At 33.0% G+C, this 19226-nt stretch overlaps 1 protein-coding gene across 5 annotated transcripts in view; it reads left to right on the top strand.

Moving 5' to 3' along the window:
- Positions 1 to 19226, top strand: part of LOC129744818 (protein daughterless-like) — a 137712-nt gene that overhangs the window by 70673 nt on the left and 47813 nt on the right. For all 5 annotated transcript variants that reach the window (XM_055737538.1, XM_055737534.1, XM_055737533.1 and 2 more), the window contains exon 2: positions 13947 to 13993. In XM_055737538.1, coding sequence (XP_055593513.1) covers positions 13947 to 13993 — 47 coding nt within the window. The remainder of the gene's footprint in view (positions 1 to 13946; positions 13994 to 19226) is intronic.

Genomic DNA, 19226 nt, shown 5'->3' with positions numbered 1-19226 from the left:
GGAGACCTAAAAATAGCACTGATAGGGTATAAAATGAGCTGGCCAGATTTCCCGGATTTACTCGGATATTTGACACAAAATTTGGGAAAAGTCCGGTTCGGTCCGGTTGCCCGGATTTCATTTAAAATAGCTCGTATTTTGCTCGGATTTATTCACTTTATTTGCAAAATCAGACAAAAAATTTAGATTGATTTCTTTTTTTTTTGCATCCAAAAACGAAATGTTTCGAGCAAGTTTTTTCAAAATATTCAAGAACGGTTTTCTGAAATCAAAGAACATAATTTAAAATCTGCTGATGAATAAATGTGTCAAATCACGGTGTGTTTCTGGAAGATGTTTAAAAGAAAAAAACCGTAACTTTATTTTTTTCAGAAATGGAAAACTTAGCCTTTTCTGAGTCATTTTCAGGCCAAACTAAAATATTTGTTTTTTTTTGAAGATTTGTCATATTATTTATGGTCTATAAATTTTCATCAGTGAAATTATTCCACTGCAATGGAATAGCAATGGTTTTCTTTAAAATAAATTATTTAAAAAAAAAGAAAATTATATTTAAAATTAATTATTTGGAATATCCTTGTTATAATTGGTGTTATCCAAATGTAACTTGCATTAATATTCATATCTAAAGCGCTTCAGGCTAGTTTGCTATCGATCAATTGCAATTCACAAAAAGACAAAAAGATAGAAATGCATTTTTTTGATAATTTCAAATTTATCACAGTTTTAGACGAGTTTCATCCATTGAAAAAAGTTATGTCCTAAAAACTTTTAAAATTAAATTTAAAACAAATAATTCAAGAGGTTATTATAATAATAAAACCACCAAACCATTGAAAAACCACGTTTAATAAAACACTTTAGACCTAAAATGACCATTGTGTCAAAAGAAAGTAACATGTAAAATTTATACAAGATTAAACTGCTGTAGCGACTTGCATTGAGTCTGAAGTACGAATGGGATTTAAGGACGTTTTACTCAGGAGAAGTATAAAAACTGATTTCTTATTTAAAATTGTTTTTAACGAATCGTTTACTCTTGAATACTGATTTTCTTAATTTTCTCAAAGCTTCAATTAAGACAAACGTTTCCAGATCACATCACGATAAGCTTTATTTAAAAAAAAATAGCAGTTCCTAGTATTGACTGATTTTCTGAACTTTATCATTGAGCTTTTTTTTTAATAAAAATGAATCCTGTGTTTCCACAAGAAGCCAATTTAACGATATTGGATTAATATTGTTTCAGCTTAATCTAATAATTTCAGATAATTTGACCCTTTCAGACTTCTGACAGGATTTGACACCCGATTTTTTTTTATTTTAGGATTAGAATATTTTTGAGGTAATTTTCCTTGTTTTAATGACTAGTTTGGAATAATTTTGAAAAAATTTCGATGTTTTTGATGAGTTTTTTAAATTAAATAAATAAATTTTTAAAGTGAAGACTAAGAGGATTAGCACTTCTGAAATTTAGAAAAAGAACACTTAAAATACGCATATTTTTTTAAGATTTCAAATAGAAAATTTAAAAAAAAATTGTATCGGGGGTCACCGACCAAATATTTCAATTTTTGGTGAAAATGAACCTGGGAAAAGTCTACTTTCTGCCCATGCTAAAATTAGTGTTACTGTATTTTTTTTTTCGTCAAGTCCTTCTACGAAACACACCGTAAAATGTTTTTCTTCTTGATTTTTATTGAGTATTTCCTGGATTATGACTAAATTTTCTCGAATGTTGCCCGAATTATGGTTTGATAATTTTAAAATCAAATGCACAGATTTTGTCAGGATTTTAGATAAAAAAGCTCGAAATCACCCGACCCGGAGACGTGCGGAAAAAATTCTGGCAACCTTAGTATTGAAAGACATTTACCTCAAAAGTGCCAGCAAGCATCGCCGGAGGCATTTGTAACTGACTGGAGAAATGTATCAAGATCGTGGGAGGAAAATTTGATCCAATGTTGAATTTTGTTTTCGTTTGTTTTTTTTTTTTTTTTTTTTTTTTTAACAACAAACACAAACACATACAGGATCCCAATGAAACTTGATGTTTCCTCGAAGAGATTCCTTTTTTTCTTAACTCTAAGCGTACATCTTTCGAGGATATGATGGCTAGCATTTTACAAATGCTAAAACCACCAACCTATGGAAAGTGCACTATGTATGCCGTGACCGGGATTCGATCTCATGCCTGCTGGCTTGGAAGACTTGAAGGCTATCCTTTACGTCACGGGCTGTTGTTGTTGTCAAGGTTCCATAGGATGTTGCTTGTTATCCAGGTTTTCGATTTGGTGAATTATTAAACAGCGTTACAATTTTGAAGCCATTTGAAAAAGTATGGGAACATTTTTTTTACCTGGTAGATCGATCACTTTCTACCTAAAAGATTATTTTGAGGAGACTCTAAGATTTGTTTTGGATATTTTTTCTGCTACCGTTGTTCCGGAACTGCCCCAGAGTCCCTAAGTGACCATTCCGTTCGATGCCTCTGTCGAGATGTTACACGTGCGAATTGATTGATCCATGATGCCTCTAGATATGGTGGTCTCTCTTTGGCAAAAAGTAGACGAGGGTTGGATGCGGAGGAGGAGCCGAAATTTGACAGCTGGCTGTTCGGCTGGCTGCTGGCTGGCTGGGATGCCAGGTGCTCTGATTTTTTGTAAAACACGAAGTTTTGCCAATCACCAAGATATTGCGTAGACAAAGATTTCGCCTTGATTTTTGCAAATAAAATTCATAGAATCGAAACAAAATCTTCCGGCTGAGTTCCGGGCTGGTAAGCAAAGCTGGAAGAAGTTGGACCTATAAGGGGCCGTTCACATACCACGTGGACAACTTAGGGGGGGGGGGGAGGGGGGTATGGAAATGTTCACGCTTGTCCATGGAGAGGGGGGTAGGGGTTTGGGTCATGTCCACGTGGACATTCTTACTTTCAAAATATTTTCTAAAGGTGAATAAATATTAAGAAGTTTAAATCAAAATCTTAAATTTTTTTTTTGTTTCGATTATAGTCGTTTTACCATCTTTATGGCATTCGCGACTCTATCAACGTTGCAGTTGGCGGATCGTTATTGAAAAACTTATCCGGTACAACTGTGTTCGATGTTTACTCTTGGGCTTGAACTCGCGGACATCGGCTCAGGAGACAACAGACTTGCCAACTGAGCTATATCTCAAGCCCTAAAATCTTAAAATGGCAAAGCTTTCCAGTTTAAGTTTTAACAATAGGTAGCTACTTGAAAGTAAGTGATGAATATGATAATTTAGAAATTTAAAATTTTTAAAATTATTTTATATCAGGAAATTCTTATTGTTTTTTTTTCAGAATCAGCCATTTCAATAACAAAAAGGCAAAAAGTGGTGGTTCTAACTGTCAAATTATTGGTATTTAAAAAAAAATATTTCGAATCTGTCCACGTGGACATCCAGGGAGGGGGGTAGGGGTTTGTCAAATGTCCACGCTTGTCCACGGAGGGGGAGGAGGGGGTCAAAAATCTCATTTTTCTGTCCACGTGGTATCTGAACGGCCCCTAAACGACGGTGCCAGCTTTGTCGGTAGCGGTGAGTAACATTAATTTTGCATTACTTATGACAAATTTATGCTTATTCAACACTTTTTTCTTTCAAGAGCTATCTAGAAGCAGCAGAAAGTCATCGAATCGGATGGTAACATGGCGAGGCGTTACATTCCATCGTTCGAGAAGCGCCCTCCTGCAGGAACATCCGATCTTCATCGAGATGAAAAAGCTGCTTCAGGAGGACCCCCGTCTGTTGCCATCGCTGCTCCAGAAGATCCAATCGAGTAATCCGGATCTGATGGGTAGCATTTGGGAAAATCAGATGAAGTTTTTGGCACTTTTGAATGATGGGACCGATGAGCTGAAATAGGAAAATAGGCGCAACGTTAGGCGCCTGAGCAGCATGACGATAAGTCCGATGAGTGGGTTGGGGAATCAGTTCGATCCACTGCAGACTGTTGATTGTCCGGAATGGATTGAGCCCCTGAAGGATTCTGCAGGTGATGCTGTCCAATTGCTAGTCATCCTCAAGTGCAGCAAAGCTCCAGCTCAGCGCTGCTCGTGGGTGGTGGTGAAGGTACATTAACTGAATATGTTAATATTGAAAAAGGCTTAAGCAGTATTTACATGATGCAACAGTTATTTGAAAATAAAATTTCGAACCATAAAATCGTTTATCATTTAATCATGAAAATTATCAATAGCAGAATTTATAGCATTCCTTTAGCAGAACCGATTTACTTTTATTTTCATCCAACACTTTTAGATTGGAGGGAAACAAAATAGCTCTTTGGATAAGGTAACAAGAATAAGGAACAAGCAACATCCGGTTTAGGGTTTTGGTTGTTTGATCCACCCTTAATAAGATCCTTTCTATCATAACGGTCAATGAAAAAATTTACTTTTTCGGAACATACGGATAGACCGAACTGTATTGAAATTTTATTATAAAAAAGTGTTTAGAATACAAATTAATTCATTGAATATACTCATATCATTGCTTTTTTCCGAAAACTCAAATTAAATATAATAAAATAAACTAAACCCCAGTACGGTTTTAAATCTTTTGATCTTTCGTTTACGATTGTGCACATACACACTTTTTTGCCATCTGATTTTTTATCTCTAACACCTGGCATCCCTGGACCCCTTTTTTCGTAAACACTACAGCCAGCTGTCAAAACTTTTTTCAATATGGCGGAATGGCGATTTGGCATATGAGATCACCATACCACTATGGGGCAGCTCCATACAATGAGGCGGCAAAAAGTATGATTAGGTTTTTTGGACTATTTTGTTATTTTTGAAAATTTTGTATGAAAATTACTATTTTAACTAAATTATAATAAATTCTTACAAGAATTTTGCATAAATAGCTTTTAAAGTACGATGCTTGGTGTTATTTTTGACCCTACTTTTTATTTCTTTTGAAAACCAGGTTTTGGATTAATTGATCATTAAATGATAAATAACATCAAGACATTTCATGAAACTCAAGAGAAAAATGTGTGAAATGATTGATCAATCATGAGAAACATTTTTTTTGACAAACCAACATCAACTTTGTTGAATTTTTACTCATTAATGGGTAAAAATTACCCATTTGCATGATATTTTCAGCTTTATTTGACTATAACTCAAAAAACGGTGCTTTAAGGTGCCTGGAATTTCTTTCATTGTATTTTTAGGACTTGAAAATAGATCTTGATAGTGAAAAGAGTATGGGGAAATGCGGGGATTTTTTTTGGCAAGCCTTTAAAGTTTTAGATTTTTGAAAAATATAATTATTTACTCATTTTTATCAGAGATCAATTTAGAGTGTAAAAATTTGGAATGGTTCAAATGATAGCTTTAAATATAAGCTTTCATATGGTGTACTTTGAATTTAAGAAAAAAATGTTTTCCATAGAAATATATGTGATTTAAATTTTTTTTCATCAACATATAAATTTTTCAATTTTTCAAAGTCTGATGTCTGTGGTGCGTTCTGTATTCAAGATAATGAGTTGAAAAACTGGGAATATCTTAGTTAAATATTAAGTTATTAACTAGTAAAAATAAAAAAGCGGCCCGATAAAGTTCAGTTTTTGACTTTTTGCCGCCTCAAACCCCATAGTGCATACTAGAGGCATCATGGATTGATCGTCCAAGAGTGGTTTGAAAAAAAGCGGTAATGTCTGAATCTGTTTTTGTCATGTTCGAAAATCGTCTTATTTGAGAAAATCGTTTTAAATAAAAACGTGTAAAGAAGATCATTAAAAAAAAAGAATCGATTGAAATGTGGCATGAACGCCTATTTTTAGCAAAAATCAACTCTGTGATTCTTCATGTTTATTCAAATTATTTAAATTAAAGTTAGCTACAACTTTGCTAAGGTTTTTGTTTGAGCTCTCGAGTATAAAAAAGCTAGACACATAGATATAGATTTAGGTTGCCGAAAAAAAGTCTGTGTTATTGCGAAAAAAATGGTTTCCTGTGTTTTTTTTCTGAAAATTCTGTGAAGGTTTCTTTGTGATGGAAATAGCATTTATTTGATAAAAAGCTATGAAAAAATAACTTTTTTTTAAATTTACATTTCCAATCCTAGCATATTTTTTCAAGACAAAGTAAGAAATATAAAATTTATTTTTATAGAAAAAAAGGATTATTTTGAAAGTACGTACAAAATTTAAATATTCTGTGAAACCTGTGAAACTTAACTAAAAAAAACTACAAATAACTCTAAATTGACCTAGAACCAGCCAAAAAATGTCAAAAAATCTTTTAAAATGTTTGAAAAATGATTCAAACATAACTCAAAAATGATACAAAAAAATTAATTGAGTCTAAAGTAAGAAAATGCTTGCTTATGCTTATGCTTATGATACGTACACAGCCAGAACTTGTCAGAATCCCGGTGAATAGTAAAAATACATTTACTATTCATCTTATCAAGGCCGGGCCCACTGTACAGTACTGGACGCAAAGAATAAAAGAACTGACTAGAAAAATTTTCGAATCAGGAAAATAAACCTCTGATTCTTACATCAAGGTTTCACGAAATAGATTCAAATGTTGAGTCATTTAGATCTTGATAGAGATTGAAACTTTAAACCACCTTATTCTGAAAATTTCAACCCTTCGAACTTGAATATCATATCTTAGATCTTAGGTCACTTTCAGGTCTCAAGTTTTTTAAGTTTTATATATCAAGTCTAAGGTCTCAGGTTACTTATTGCAAGCTAATTGTCGCGAATTTCAGAGCTTGGAAATTAGAGTTTTTTTCACGGTTTTCCGCAATAAACATGGGGTTTTCTCATGTTTTTCTGGAATTAAAATGGTTTTTTTACACGATGTAACAGTGAAAACTTTCGTTCGTCTGGTAATGAGTCAAATAAATCGTTTCACCGTTTCACAGAATTTAAATAACTGATCAGTCTGAAAATCCTCAAACGCCTCACGTGCCATCGAAATCACTTCTAAATTACCTGATTCCGGGCAAACGTTTTGCTTCCGCGCGTCATACAACGAAACTATAGGTATAGCTGTAACGCGACGCGCCGCACGGTGAGGGTGATAGAAAATTATCTTATTAAACTTGCATTAGTCACACCAAAGGCGCGCAGCAACACGCGGGCAAGGGAAGAGAGAGGACATTGAATGGCGCAGCGTCACTTTAATGATGATGTCGATTGGTATCAAAATTGGTTGTCAAACTAGCACTCCTAAGCAACAGGATTGGGTCCGGTGCTCACCAGCAGCGATTTTCGATCCGGCAGGAGGGTTCTAGGACGACAGGATAATAGTGGGCAACAGTTTTCTGTTCCATTTTTTTCCTAGATTGGTCCTCACACGCATCAGTACTTTGTCAGGGAATAGAATGGACACAGTGAGCCGTACAACTATTTTTGTTAATCGAATTGCGGGTGTAGGGAATTTTTTAGGGTATGAAATAGGATATCAATATTTATTTCACCTACTAGAAGAGCGTGTGTGGGCAGACGATTTCCACGCATCGCAGCCGAAACCCGGTTCCATAACCTAAACAGAACACTCAAATAATTTCAACAGGAACAGGTCTACCTCGCCGGGTCAGAGTTGAGGGAAGTCCTTGTTTGGCGGCTTCCGGTCCAGAGCAAACGCACAGCACGAGGGTATCAGATTTGAACGGCCAAACTAAACCTATAAGCTTAGAGAATCAACAGGATGAGGAAGCAAACAAAATCGGAAGCTCAACTGGTTGCAGATCATTTTTAGATTTTTTTTTGGGCGCCCCTTTTTTCGAGGTTTAAATTTGGAATCTCCGAAGAGTCGCTCGCTGGGGAAAGCTGCAAGGGATTGTGTGAGCGGGATCCAAAGAAGGGGGAAGGATTCAGCCGGCTGCTACTCTTAGCCAGTTTTTGGATGTTGTTTTTTTTGGGTGGATGGCCTTTTCTCGCTGCGATTCCAGTTGTACAGGTGGTACTATGCAATTATTAACATATTTATGGACTCGCAACTGCCGTCGCATCATCGAAAGAAGCCAAGGGAGCAAGAAGCTGTAAGAAGGTCGGAGACGATGCTGCCGATGATCATGTCGATGATGATAATAGTGGATGGTGATGACGAATTTAAGGTACCTTGGCGCGCGATGCTTTTCGGCTGCTGGATGCGGATCAGACCGGGGAGAGACCGGTCCTTGAGTTTCACGTAAATGTGCTCCAAAAAACGTAGGCTCGCGACCTGCCCCTCCACGCGGACCTTTGATTCCGAATGCTGCTGGGCTCAGGACCCCATCAAGGGGTTTAATGTCGATTTGTTTTGGGTTTTACCTAAACTCTTATCTTCAGAGCCCTCATACAACATCGGTTAAAATACACGTTAAATCAGCCATGAATATGGTTGTCTGTCACTGAACTATGAACTTTGCTCTGTTTTCTCTGCAATTTTAGCAATCAGCCAATGTTTAGAAATCCTGTTTTGTTGAATAAACCGTACAGGATTGCTAAAACTACAAAAAAAGACAAACAGCCTAGAACAATAAAGATAGAAAAGACAAAGACAAAGATAAAAAAGATAAAAAAGACGAATAAGGACAAGAAATGACATAAAAGTTTAAAAAAGGCAAAAAAATTTAATTTTTTTTTTATTTGGTTGGATTTTAACTTCTTCAAGTCATTCATCCCTTCACAACATTCATCCCTTCAAGTCATTCATCCCTTCACAACAAAATTTAAAAAAAGACAAAAAACAGACTCATCAAAAATTGACAAAATTAACAAAATTGGCCAAATTCACAGAATTGACAAAATTGACAAATTTTACAAAATTGACAAAATTGAAAACCTAAAAAAAAATACAATATGACAAAATTCACTAAATTCACAAAACTAACAAAATTGACAAAATTCACAAAATTGACAAAATTTACAAAATTCACAAAATTGACAAAATTGACAAAATAAACAAAATTGACAAAATTGATAAAATTTACAAAATTTACAAAATTGACAAAATTGGCCAAATTGACAAAATTGACAAAATTGACAAAATTAACAATTTTGTGAATTTCGGCAACCTTGTAAATTTTGTCGATTTTGTCAATTCATTTTATTCAATTTTATCAATTTCGTCAATATTGTCAATTTTGTCAATTTTGTCAATTTTGTCAATTTTGTCAATTTTGTCAGTTTTGTCAATTTTGTCAATTTTGTCAATTTTGTCAATTTTGTCAATTTTGTCAATTTTGTCAATTTTGTCAATTTTGTCAATTTTGTCAATTTTGTCAATTTTGTCAATTTTGTCAATTTTGTCAATTTTGTCAATTTTGTCAATTTTGTCAATTTTGTCAAAGTTGACAAAATTGACATAACTTACAAAATTGACGAAACTGACAAAATTGACAAAACTAACAAAATTGATAAAATTGACAAAATTGACCAAATTGACAAAATTGAAAAAATTGTTCAAATTGACAAAATTTACAAAATTTGGCAAAATTGACATGATTGAAAAATTTGACATAATTGACAAAATTGTAAAAAAATTGACAAAATTGACAAAATTGACAAAATTGACAAAATTGACAAAATTGACAAAATTGACAAAATTGACAAAATTGACAAAATTGACAAAATTGACAAAATTGACAAAATTGACAAAATTGACAAAATTGACAAAATTGACAAAATTGACAAAATTGACAAAATTGACAAAATTGACAAAATTGACAAAATTGACAAAATTGACAAAATTGACAAAATTGACAAAATTGACAAAATTGACAAAATTGACAAAATTGACAAAATTGACAAAATTGACAAAATTGACAAAATTGACAAAATTGACAAAATTGACAAAATTGACAAAATTGACAAAATTGACAAAGTTGACAAAATTGACAAATTTGACAAAATTGACAAATTTGACAAAATTGACAAAATTGACAAAATTGACAAAATTGACAAAATTGACAAAATTGACAAAATTGACAAAATTGACAAAATTGACAAAATTGACAAAATTGACAAAATTGACAAAATTGACAAAATTGACAAAATTGACAAAATTGACAAAATTGACAAAATTATGTCAAAATTTTGTCAATTTTGTCAATTTTGTCAATTTTGTCAATTTTGTCAATTTTGTCAATTTTGTCAATTTTGTCAATTTTGTCAATTTTGTCAATTTTGTCAATTTTGTCAATTTTGTCAATTTTGTCAATTTTGTCAATTTTGTCAATTTTGTCAATTTTGTCAATTTTGTCAATTTTGTCAATTTTGTCAATTTTGTCAATTTTGTCAATTTTGTCAATTTTGTCAATTTTGTCAATTTTGTCAATTTTGTCAATTTTGTCAATTTTGTCCATTTTGTCAATTTTGTCAATTTTGTCAATTTTGTCAATTTTGTCAATTTTGTCAATTTTGTCAATTTTGTCAATTTTGTCAATTTTGTCAATTTTGTCAATTTTGTCAATTTTGTCAATTTTGTCAATTTGGTCAATTTTGTCAATTTTGTCAATTTTGTCAATTTTGTCAATTTTGTCAATTTTGTCAATTTTGTCAATTTTGTCAATTTTGTCAATTTTGTGAATTTTGATAATTTTGTCAATTTTGTCAATTTTGTCAATTTTGTCAATTTTGTCAATTTTGTCAATTTTGTCAATTTTGTCAATTTTGTCAATTTTGTCAATTTTGTCAATTTTGTCAATTTTGTCAATTTTGTCAATTTTGTCAATTTTGTCAATTTTGTCAATTTTGTCAATTTTGTCAATTTTGTCAATTTTGTCAATTTTGTCAATTTTGTCAATTTTGTCAATTTTGTCAATTTTGTCAATTTTGTCAATTTTGTCAATTTTGTCAATTTTGTCAATTTGGTCAATTTTGTCAATTTTGTCAATTTTGTCAATTTTGTCAATTTTGTCAATTTTGTCAATTTTGTCAATTTTGTCAATTTTGTCAATTTTGTCAATTTTGTCAATTTTGTCAATTTTGTCAATTTTGTTTATTTTGTGGTCAATTTTGTCAATTTTGTGAATGTTGTCAATTTTGTCAATTTGTTTACAATTTTGTCAATTTTGACAATTTTGTCAATTTTGTCAATTTTGTATTTTTTTTTTCAATTTTGTCAATTATGTCAAATTTTTCAATCATGTCAATTTTGCCAAATTTTGTAAATTTTGTCAATTTGAACAATTTTTTCAATTTTGTCAATTTGGTCAAAATTGACAATTTTTTAAGTTATGTCAATTTTGTCAACTTTGGCAATTTTGTCAATATTGTAAATATTGTGAATTTTGTCAAAAATTCACAACATTGACAAAATTTACAAATTAGACAATTTCGTAATATTTCACGAAATTGATAAAATTTGAAAAATTTACATCATTAAGAAAATTTATAAAATTGACAAAATTTATGAAATTCACACAATAAACAAAGTTGAATAAATTGAAAAAAAAAAATACAAAATTGGCAAATTTGATAAAATTTATTTGAAAAAAAAATGGCAAAATTGACATGATTGACAAAATTTATGAAATTCACACAATTGACAAAGTTGACAAAATTGAAAAAAATGACAAAATTGACAAATTTGATAAAATTCACAAAATTGACATGATTGACAAAATTGACAAAATTGATAAAATTGGCAATATTGACAAAGAATACGAAAAAGACAATATTGACCAAATTTACAAAATTGACAAAATTGACAATATTGACGAAAATTGACAAAATTGTTCAAATTGACAAGATTGACAAATTTCTCAAAATTGACGAAATTGAGAAAAATGACAAATTTGATAAGATTGACAAAAATGAAATAAAATTACAGAATTGAAAAGATTGACGAAATCATCAAAATTGACAATATCGACAAAATTGACAAAACCGACAAAATTGATAAAATTGACAAAATTGACAAAAATTTCCAAATTTCACGAAATTAATAAAAAATTACAAAATTTACCTCAAAATTGACAAAATTGACAGAATTGATAAAATTGTCAAAATTGACAGAATGCACAAAATTTTCATATTTGACATATTAGATAAAATTGAAAAAATCGACAAAATTCACAGAATCAACAAAATTGACCACAAAATTGACTAAATTGACTTAGAAGATTTAAAAGATATAGAAGAATTAGAAGACATAGAAGAATTAAAACGCTTAGAGGACTTAGAAAATTTAGAAGATTTTGAAGACTCAGAAGACCTAGAAGTTTCAGAACACTTAGAAGGCATAGAAGACTTGAAAGACTTAGAAGATTTAAGAGACTTAGAAGACTGAAGAGACTTAAATGACTTAGAAGACTAAGAATACTTAGAAGACTTAGAAGACTTAGAAGACTTAGAAGACTTAAAAGACTTTGAAGAATTAGAAGGCATAGCAGACTTAGAAGAATGAAGAGACTTAGAAGACTTAGAAGACTTAAGAGACTTAGAAGACATAGAAGACTTAGAACACTTAGAAGACTTAGAAGGCATAGAAGACTTTAAAGATTTAGAATACTTAGAAGACATAGAAGACTTAGAAGACTTTGATGACTTAGAAGACTTTGAAAACATAGAAGACTTAGAAGTCTCATAACACATAGAAGACTTAGAAGATTTAGAAGACTCAGAACACTTAGAAAACTTAGAAGACTTAGAAGACTTAAGAGATTTAGAAGACTTAAGAGATTTAGAAGACTTAGTAGGCATAGAAGACTTAAAAGATTTAGAAGATTTGGAAGACTTAAAAGTCTCAGAAGTAGACTAGTAGAGACAAAAAAGAAAGAAAGAGACACCAAACAAAAACGAAAAAGAGACATAAATTGAGACCAGAAAGAAAGGACAGAATTGAAAAAAATACAAAATTTTAAAAAGAACAAAATAGACATATTTTAAAAAATGTATTAAAAAACGAAATGGATGAAATTGGAAAAAAAGAGAAAATGTGTGTAAATTGCCAAATAGGACAAAATTAACTGAATGGAAAAAAATTTGTCAAAATAGAGAAAATGAAAAAAAAAAATGTAAATTGAACATAATTAGCAAAATGAACAAAATAATCATCATGGTTAGAATTGGAAAAATAGAGAAAATGAACAAAAATCTTGTCTGATTGAATTTTTAATTTAAATTGACTTAACTTTTAAGAAAAATAAAACAAAACATTGAAGGAAGATAAACCTTTCCTTTTACGTCTACCAAAGGTCTTTGGGTGTTACAAATTAGTTTTTTTTTCAAATTACTCTTGATGTTTGTTATCGTCAAGCTCAAAATCTGTTGAGATTGTTTATCGAATACCAAATCGTTTCTGAAAAAAGGGAAATCGGAACATCTCATTTCTGTAAAAAAAAACATTCGGTTTGAGAACCACCGCTGGAGGCTTCACTTAACCAAACGACACAAATCCGTCCCTGTGTTCTCCCTTTTGCTTTTTTTTAACATTTTGGACCCTAGTCTTGTCGTCGTTGTAAATGATGTTGTTGCGTACATGCAACAACCCAATGTTTTTCTGTATCTTCTTCCTCGATTATTCTTTGAACTCTTTCTCCGAATCCGATGTTGTTGTCGAACTTTTTTTCGATTGTGTAGTGGCCCCCAAACTAGCCCGGTTTGGTTGTGTTGGATGAGCAGATGGCTTTTTTGGGGAGCTTCGCCTTTCCGTCGTCGTCGTCGTCGTCGATATGCCCCGGGAGAATTGATTTTTTAAATCGCCTTGATGACGACGCAGATGATGATGATGATGATGGGGTCGTTCGCTGCTGTGTTGTGTTCCACCAAATCGGTTGATATCATTTTTTTTTTAAGTTTAAAATTTTTGTCGAGCGCCACGTGTGTTTACCTGTATGAGCGAGTTTTACGTATGAGTGACTGACGAGACGAAACGCGATATGCAAAAGGTGTTTCTTATGATATTTTTCGAAATGATTTTAATTTCTTACTCTTTTCCGTTTTCGATTTTCTTCCACAGAAAAGGCAGGCTATCAGTCTCCATATGGCGGCATGGACAATGGCGTGGTAAGTTTTGTGTTTTCTCTACTCTTTCTCCTTATTTTTGGGGCGATTTTAATGGAACAGAGCTACTCTCTTCGGGGAGTAGTTTCGGGAGGTTTGGCAAGGACTCGCATTGGGGGGGAACTTATTAGGGACCCCAATCGACAATTGGTGGACCGAATGCATCCATCTGACTACCTCTGACTATAAAGAGGGTGCAATCAACTTTGTAGGTTAAGTATAGGTTCGCGAAAAAGAGTTATAAAATGATGATTCCCCCGCTTGATGTGTGGTTCCCGGTTTTGCAAAGTGGCTCCTTAGCGAGTCCAACCAACGCAACATCTGAACATATGTGAGGGAAAGACTGCGTCTGAAAAATGGGGCGGATCCCCTGACATCGGGAATGCACCTTCGATTGGTGTCTCAGCTCTCCTGCAAAGGGCATCGACCTTCTTGTTTGAAAATGGGAATCGCCGGTTGATAGTGAACCCGAATGCTGATGATTGATCTAGTTCAAATTGCTATTTCATTCATGGTTTGAACGGAGCGAAATATATATTTAAAAAAACTTAACGCTTTTCCGTCTAAGAAATTTCAAATTTATATGTGGCATTCTTGAGGGTTCATTCTGAGGACAAAAAGTGTACTAAGGTACACAGTAAACATTTTTTTAAGTACTGTATCAAACCAATGCAAAAAAAAACAACTGAAAGCTACAACAAAAACCAGAACACATATAAATTATTTCCCCCTATTTCGAGGCTCACAAATCCAGCATTTAGAACGGCGCGGCAGCCTCACTCATTCGAAACAGCTATTTTCCGTTGAGTCTCGGTCCAAGAAAATTGCTTAGAGGCTCCGCCGACGACGAACGACCAGACTTGACTTGGACTTGGCGCGCGCAGTTATGATCATTGAACATGGCCGCAGTCCAGTCAGAAACACAAACGGTCTACCGATATCGAGCGACCTTCCCCTATTATAGTTTTTTTTAATGTTTTTAAATCTGGCTTCTTTACGGTACAGATTCTCGGATCGCGATATAGTGACGACTGAAGGTAGGTAAGGGCACTACCATACATATACCTAGTAGAGCTTGGGGATTAGCAAGGCTACTACAGGCAGGTTTAGTTAGTTCTCGGTTCGTTCATTCGTCTAAGTAGCTCCAACAACCCGTAAATAGTCGTAGGTTGCGCTGGGCTAACTGATCCATTTGTAGTAAAGTTATTTACCGCTACGATTTAGATCTGTTAGACTAAAGAATTCACTAGGTAGTATGTAACGGTCGCCCCAGGTTCACATAGTAAGTCCGTTGCCTATTTATGGCTAGGGGCTGACGCATAGGATATTTTTATCAATAACCAACGAGAACAGCGACATTGCGCAACTCTCGGAAGGGCTAAATTTGGGCAAATTTAGGCTCTTGCATTTCGATATGCCGTTCGGAGTTTATCAACACGAGCAACCAAAGGTTCCGCTTAAACTAAAATTTGAGCTTCCAAAATAAAAACTATTTTTATTTTTTAATTCGACGTTTCGGCATTGCATATGCCATTCTCTAGAAGCATGGATGGCAAAAGAGAGCGCATTTTTTCCGTCTGCTCTCCCTAAACTGTGCGGGAAGAGATAAATCGCACTGCAATCAAGAGTGAGATTTCAACACATAAGAGTTCATCGGATGAAGAGAATTCTCTTCTCCGAAAAAATCTATTGGCATTGTGTTGAGGAGAAATCTGAGAGCTTACACTGTTCATTTCTTGGTACGTTCACAACAAAAGACGCCGTTCTCCGTATCAGTGGTGCCAGAGATGTCATGATTTTTCAAGATTTGTCCTGTTTTTCGAGAGGCCATCCAGATTTTTCAAAAACTCTCGAATTGGTCTGATTTTTGAAAATTGGTCTTTAAAATGACTAAATTTTAATCGAATTTGTAGTTCAATGATGAGAACATCAAACGAATGCAATTCTAAGAACAGCTGTATTTTAATACCACCAATTTACTATGAAATTTTCTGAAAAATCTTGTTTTTTTTCTCGCGATTTCCTGATTATTTTACGAAACCACCTGGCACCTCTGGCCTGAACGCCACCTTTTACAGTTATATTTGCAAGAAAAAAAAATTCTTAACAGCAAATAACAGTGGGCATGGTACCCACAAGTACAGATTTATCTAAAAAAAATACAGATTTTTTCATTATTTTTTGGTACAGATTCTGTCCGCACAGATGAAAGATTCTAGGAATTTGATTAAGATCGGTACAGATTTCACCATTTATAAAAAAAGACAAAAAAAAAGCGTTCCGAAATAGGAGATAGAAACTATATCTATCGATTGAACATTTCATTAAGATGAAGACCAAATTCAGATTCATGTGCAAGTCGTTCATAATGAGAAATAATAACACAGTTGATAATAGTTTCCGGATTTTGAAACGCCGTTTAGGTAATAAAATAATTTTGATTAATGGAAAATTTAGGAGACAAAAATTGTAGTCGAACAGAAATAAAAAAAAAACTATAGATTTCCCTAATATTCTCCACTGATAATTTTTTTATTGTTAATGCATGTTTCGGTGCCAATTTACTTTAATGAAAAAAAAAAGTTTTTTTTCATTATAAGTAAAGTCTTAAATGTGGCAACGCTGACAGCGAGGAAGAAATTGTTGTAATTTTTCGTATGTTGTGTGGTGGGAGTCTAAATATTGTTTTTCTCCATTTAAGCTGAGGAGGGTGCTCTTGGCTAAAATTCTCTTTCTCCCACTCAGATGCGGAAGCTCTCGGCTCTCACACTTGCCGTCCGAGTTACTTATAGCTCGTGTTAACTCGGATAACGAATGGAGCACGATCAGAAACGTTGCCAGAAAATGTATTGATTTTGGCGAAACAAAACTTGATGATCTTTTTTTTTGATCGTCAGGAAAAATTTTCGTTAATCCGCAAAATCCTTATAATTTTTTCGATAATCCATAGAAAATCCGTAAGGAATGCTGAAAATCCGTAGATTTCGGACATCAATCCGTAGCTCCAGAGAAATACTTAAAATCTGCAAATTTACGGAGAAATCCGTAAATGTGGCAACGCTGACGATCAGCGGAAGAGGATTGCACTCGCAAGCCGAACTGAAAACAGTGTTGTTTTCTTCCGGCTCATTGTTGTTCGGAAGGAGCCGACCAACCATGTCTAGGAGACTTGAATATGACATTATAAGAAACAGTGTGGAAAAGTGCAATATCTTGAAGTACACTTCTTGAAAAAGGTATAATAAATGCCGAAACGTCGGATGAAATAATAAAAATAATTCTAAGATTTTTTTTCAGATTGATATTACTGAAAATCAATCTAGACAAAAATCATTTTACTATTGTTAAGTTAGTTGGATTTTTATTGACCCTGTACTGCATGAATTTGTAATCCGGTAGGATGAATTTTTTTTCGTCGAGGGAAATAACTTTATTATCTTCCATTTGCGAAATTTGTGCCGAAAAAACATAGCTTTTTCAATAATTTAAATTGTTTAAAAAGGTAAAAAAAAGATAGAAATCAAAATTTGTGATGTTTTTCCAGTACAGAATTCAGCTAAGAAATGTAAAAAACATTCAAGACAATATCGGGGCCATATAAAAAACTGTTGAGGTTTTTTGCGCCTATTTACATTTGTGCAAACTTTATTAACTGTACAATGTGGCATGGTGTTGTAACAAAAAAGTTTGCAAGGGAATAATAAGCCTTTTGACAAATTTTCTAGCATAAACGTTATACAGTCTCCGTTGGATTTAAGTAACACGCCCAAGCACATTGTGTAGACCCATCCTCTTTATCTCAACTTTTCTTTTTTCTTGGTATCTTAATTAAACCGTCATTTTTCGTAAATTTTTGATAATTTGAGTCATTTTTTTATTCTTGTATCAGGTTTACACGTTTAGGACTTTTTTTTGTTTTGCCTAAAATGTTTGCTTTTTGGTATTGAACATCATTTTATAGTTATTTTTTGTCATTTCCAATCTTTTCTTCACGTTTGTTTTTTAAATTTTATGAAATTTGTAGAATTTTTCAATTTTTGAGTACTTTGTCGACTTTTTATTTTTTAATTTTATTGTTTATGTTTTAGCAACATTCAAGAACGTAAAAATACATTTACGGTGGTCATCGGTTAAGTGTGCATTCTAGTACCAAATTTGTCAACGGTAAAAGTCGCCTATGGGATTAGAGCAAGTTTTTTTTATCAGCAAAAGTGTTTTAGACACTTACTTACATATCATTGTGTTTACGGGTGAACTACAAACTTTGTTTTCTGCAATTACATCTGATTTCTCAAACAAGTCCCTCATGATAAATAGACCTTCTGCTTGAGGCAAACCACAATGACTGACAATTGCCTCATGCAGAAGTGTGGTTAAAATATGTTTTTTCTGCTCCATACCCTCAAAATAGTCCATCTATCAAAACGAAAAAAAGATATAAAAATTTAATTAAACTTAACAATCCTAAATATTGTATAAATTTCTACGATAGTATAACAATCACTTTCATTTTGTATATATAAATTTCTATCAAATTTCATGATCACTGCATCGAAGCTCTAAGGTCAAATATTCTTGCACAACCTTTTTGTTTTACTGCTTGACACAGAGAGAAGCCAACTTCTTTATAAGCAATGTCCTTAGCTATATAACAAGTAAGTTTGCATTTATTATTGAAAAAATAAATGAAAACTTAGGAAAAGTTATTTTTGAAAAAAAAAATAGGCATATTAAAAATGCAACAATGTGCTAATTGTTATGTATTGATAACAAAAGAAAAATGTTTGCATTGCTCGAGAACTGATCAGGCAAATGGAACAAAATTTGGCATGGGGAGGTTTTTTGGTACAACAAACTTTTCTACGATCATTTGAGACCTCTCCGTGTCTCCAGTAAAAGGAAGAGGTACAGGGTTTCCTTACAATTTGTTGACACGATTCGAGACCGATTTAAGCGAATGTAACTAAATTTGACATCATCGGATTCTGGGTAACAGGATGAGGATGAGGAAACTCCTTTCCTGTTTTTTTTTTTGATAGCAATGTATAATTATACAAATAAATCTAAAGAAGAAGAAGATGTAGCACAGACCGAGAGAATACCCGGTCTGATAGTATGATAATAAACCAACAAACACAATGATGATGATACGTAATTCAAGAACATTGGCGTTCATTCATAAGTTCATTAATTTGTTTAGTAATGAAACGCAACGATGAATATAAATATGATTTCT

Source organism: Uranotaenia lowii, chromosome 2 (assembly GCF_029784155.1).
Source record: "Uranotaenia lowii strain MFRU-FL chromosome 2, ASM2978415v1, whole genome shotgun sequence".
In the NCBI taxonomy this organism is placed as follows: Eukaryota; Metazoa; Arthropoda; class Insecta; order Diptera; family Culicidae; genus Uranotaenia; species Uranotaenia lowii.
This window is presented reverse-complemented; position numbering and strand designations above follow the sequence as displayed.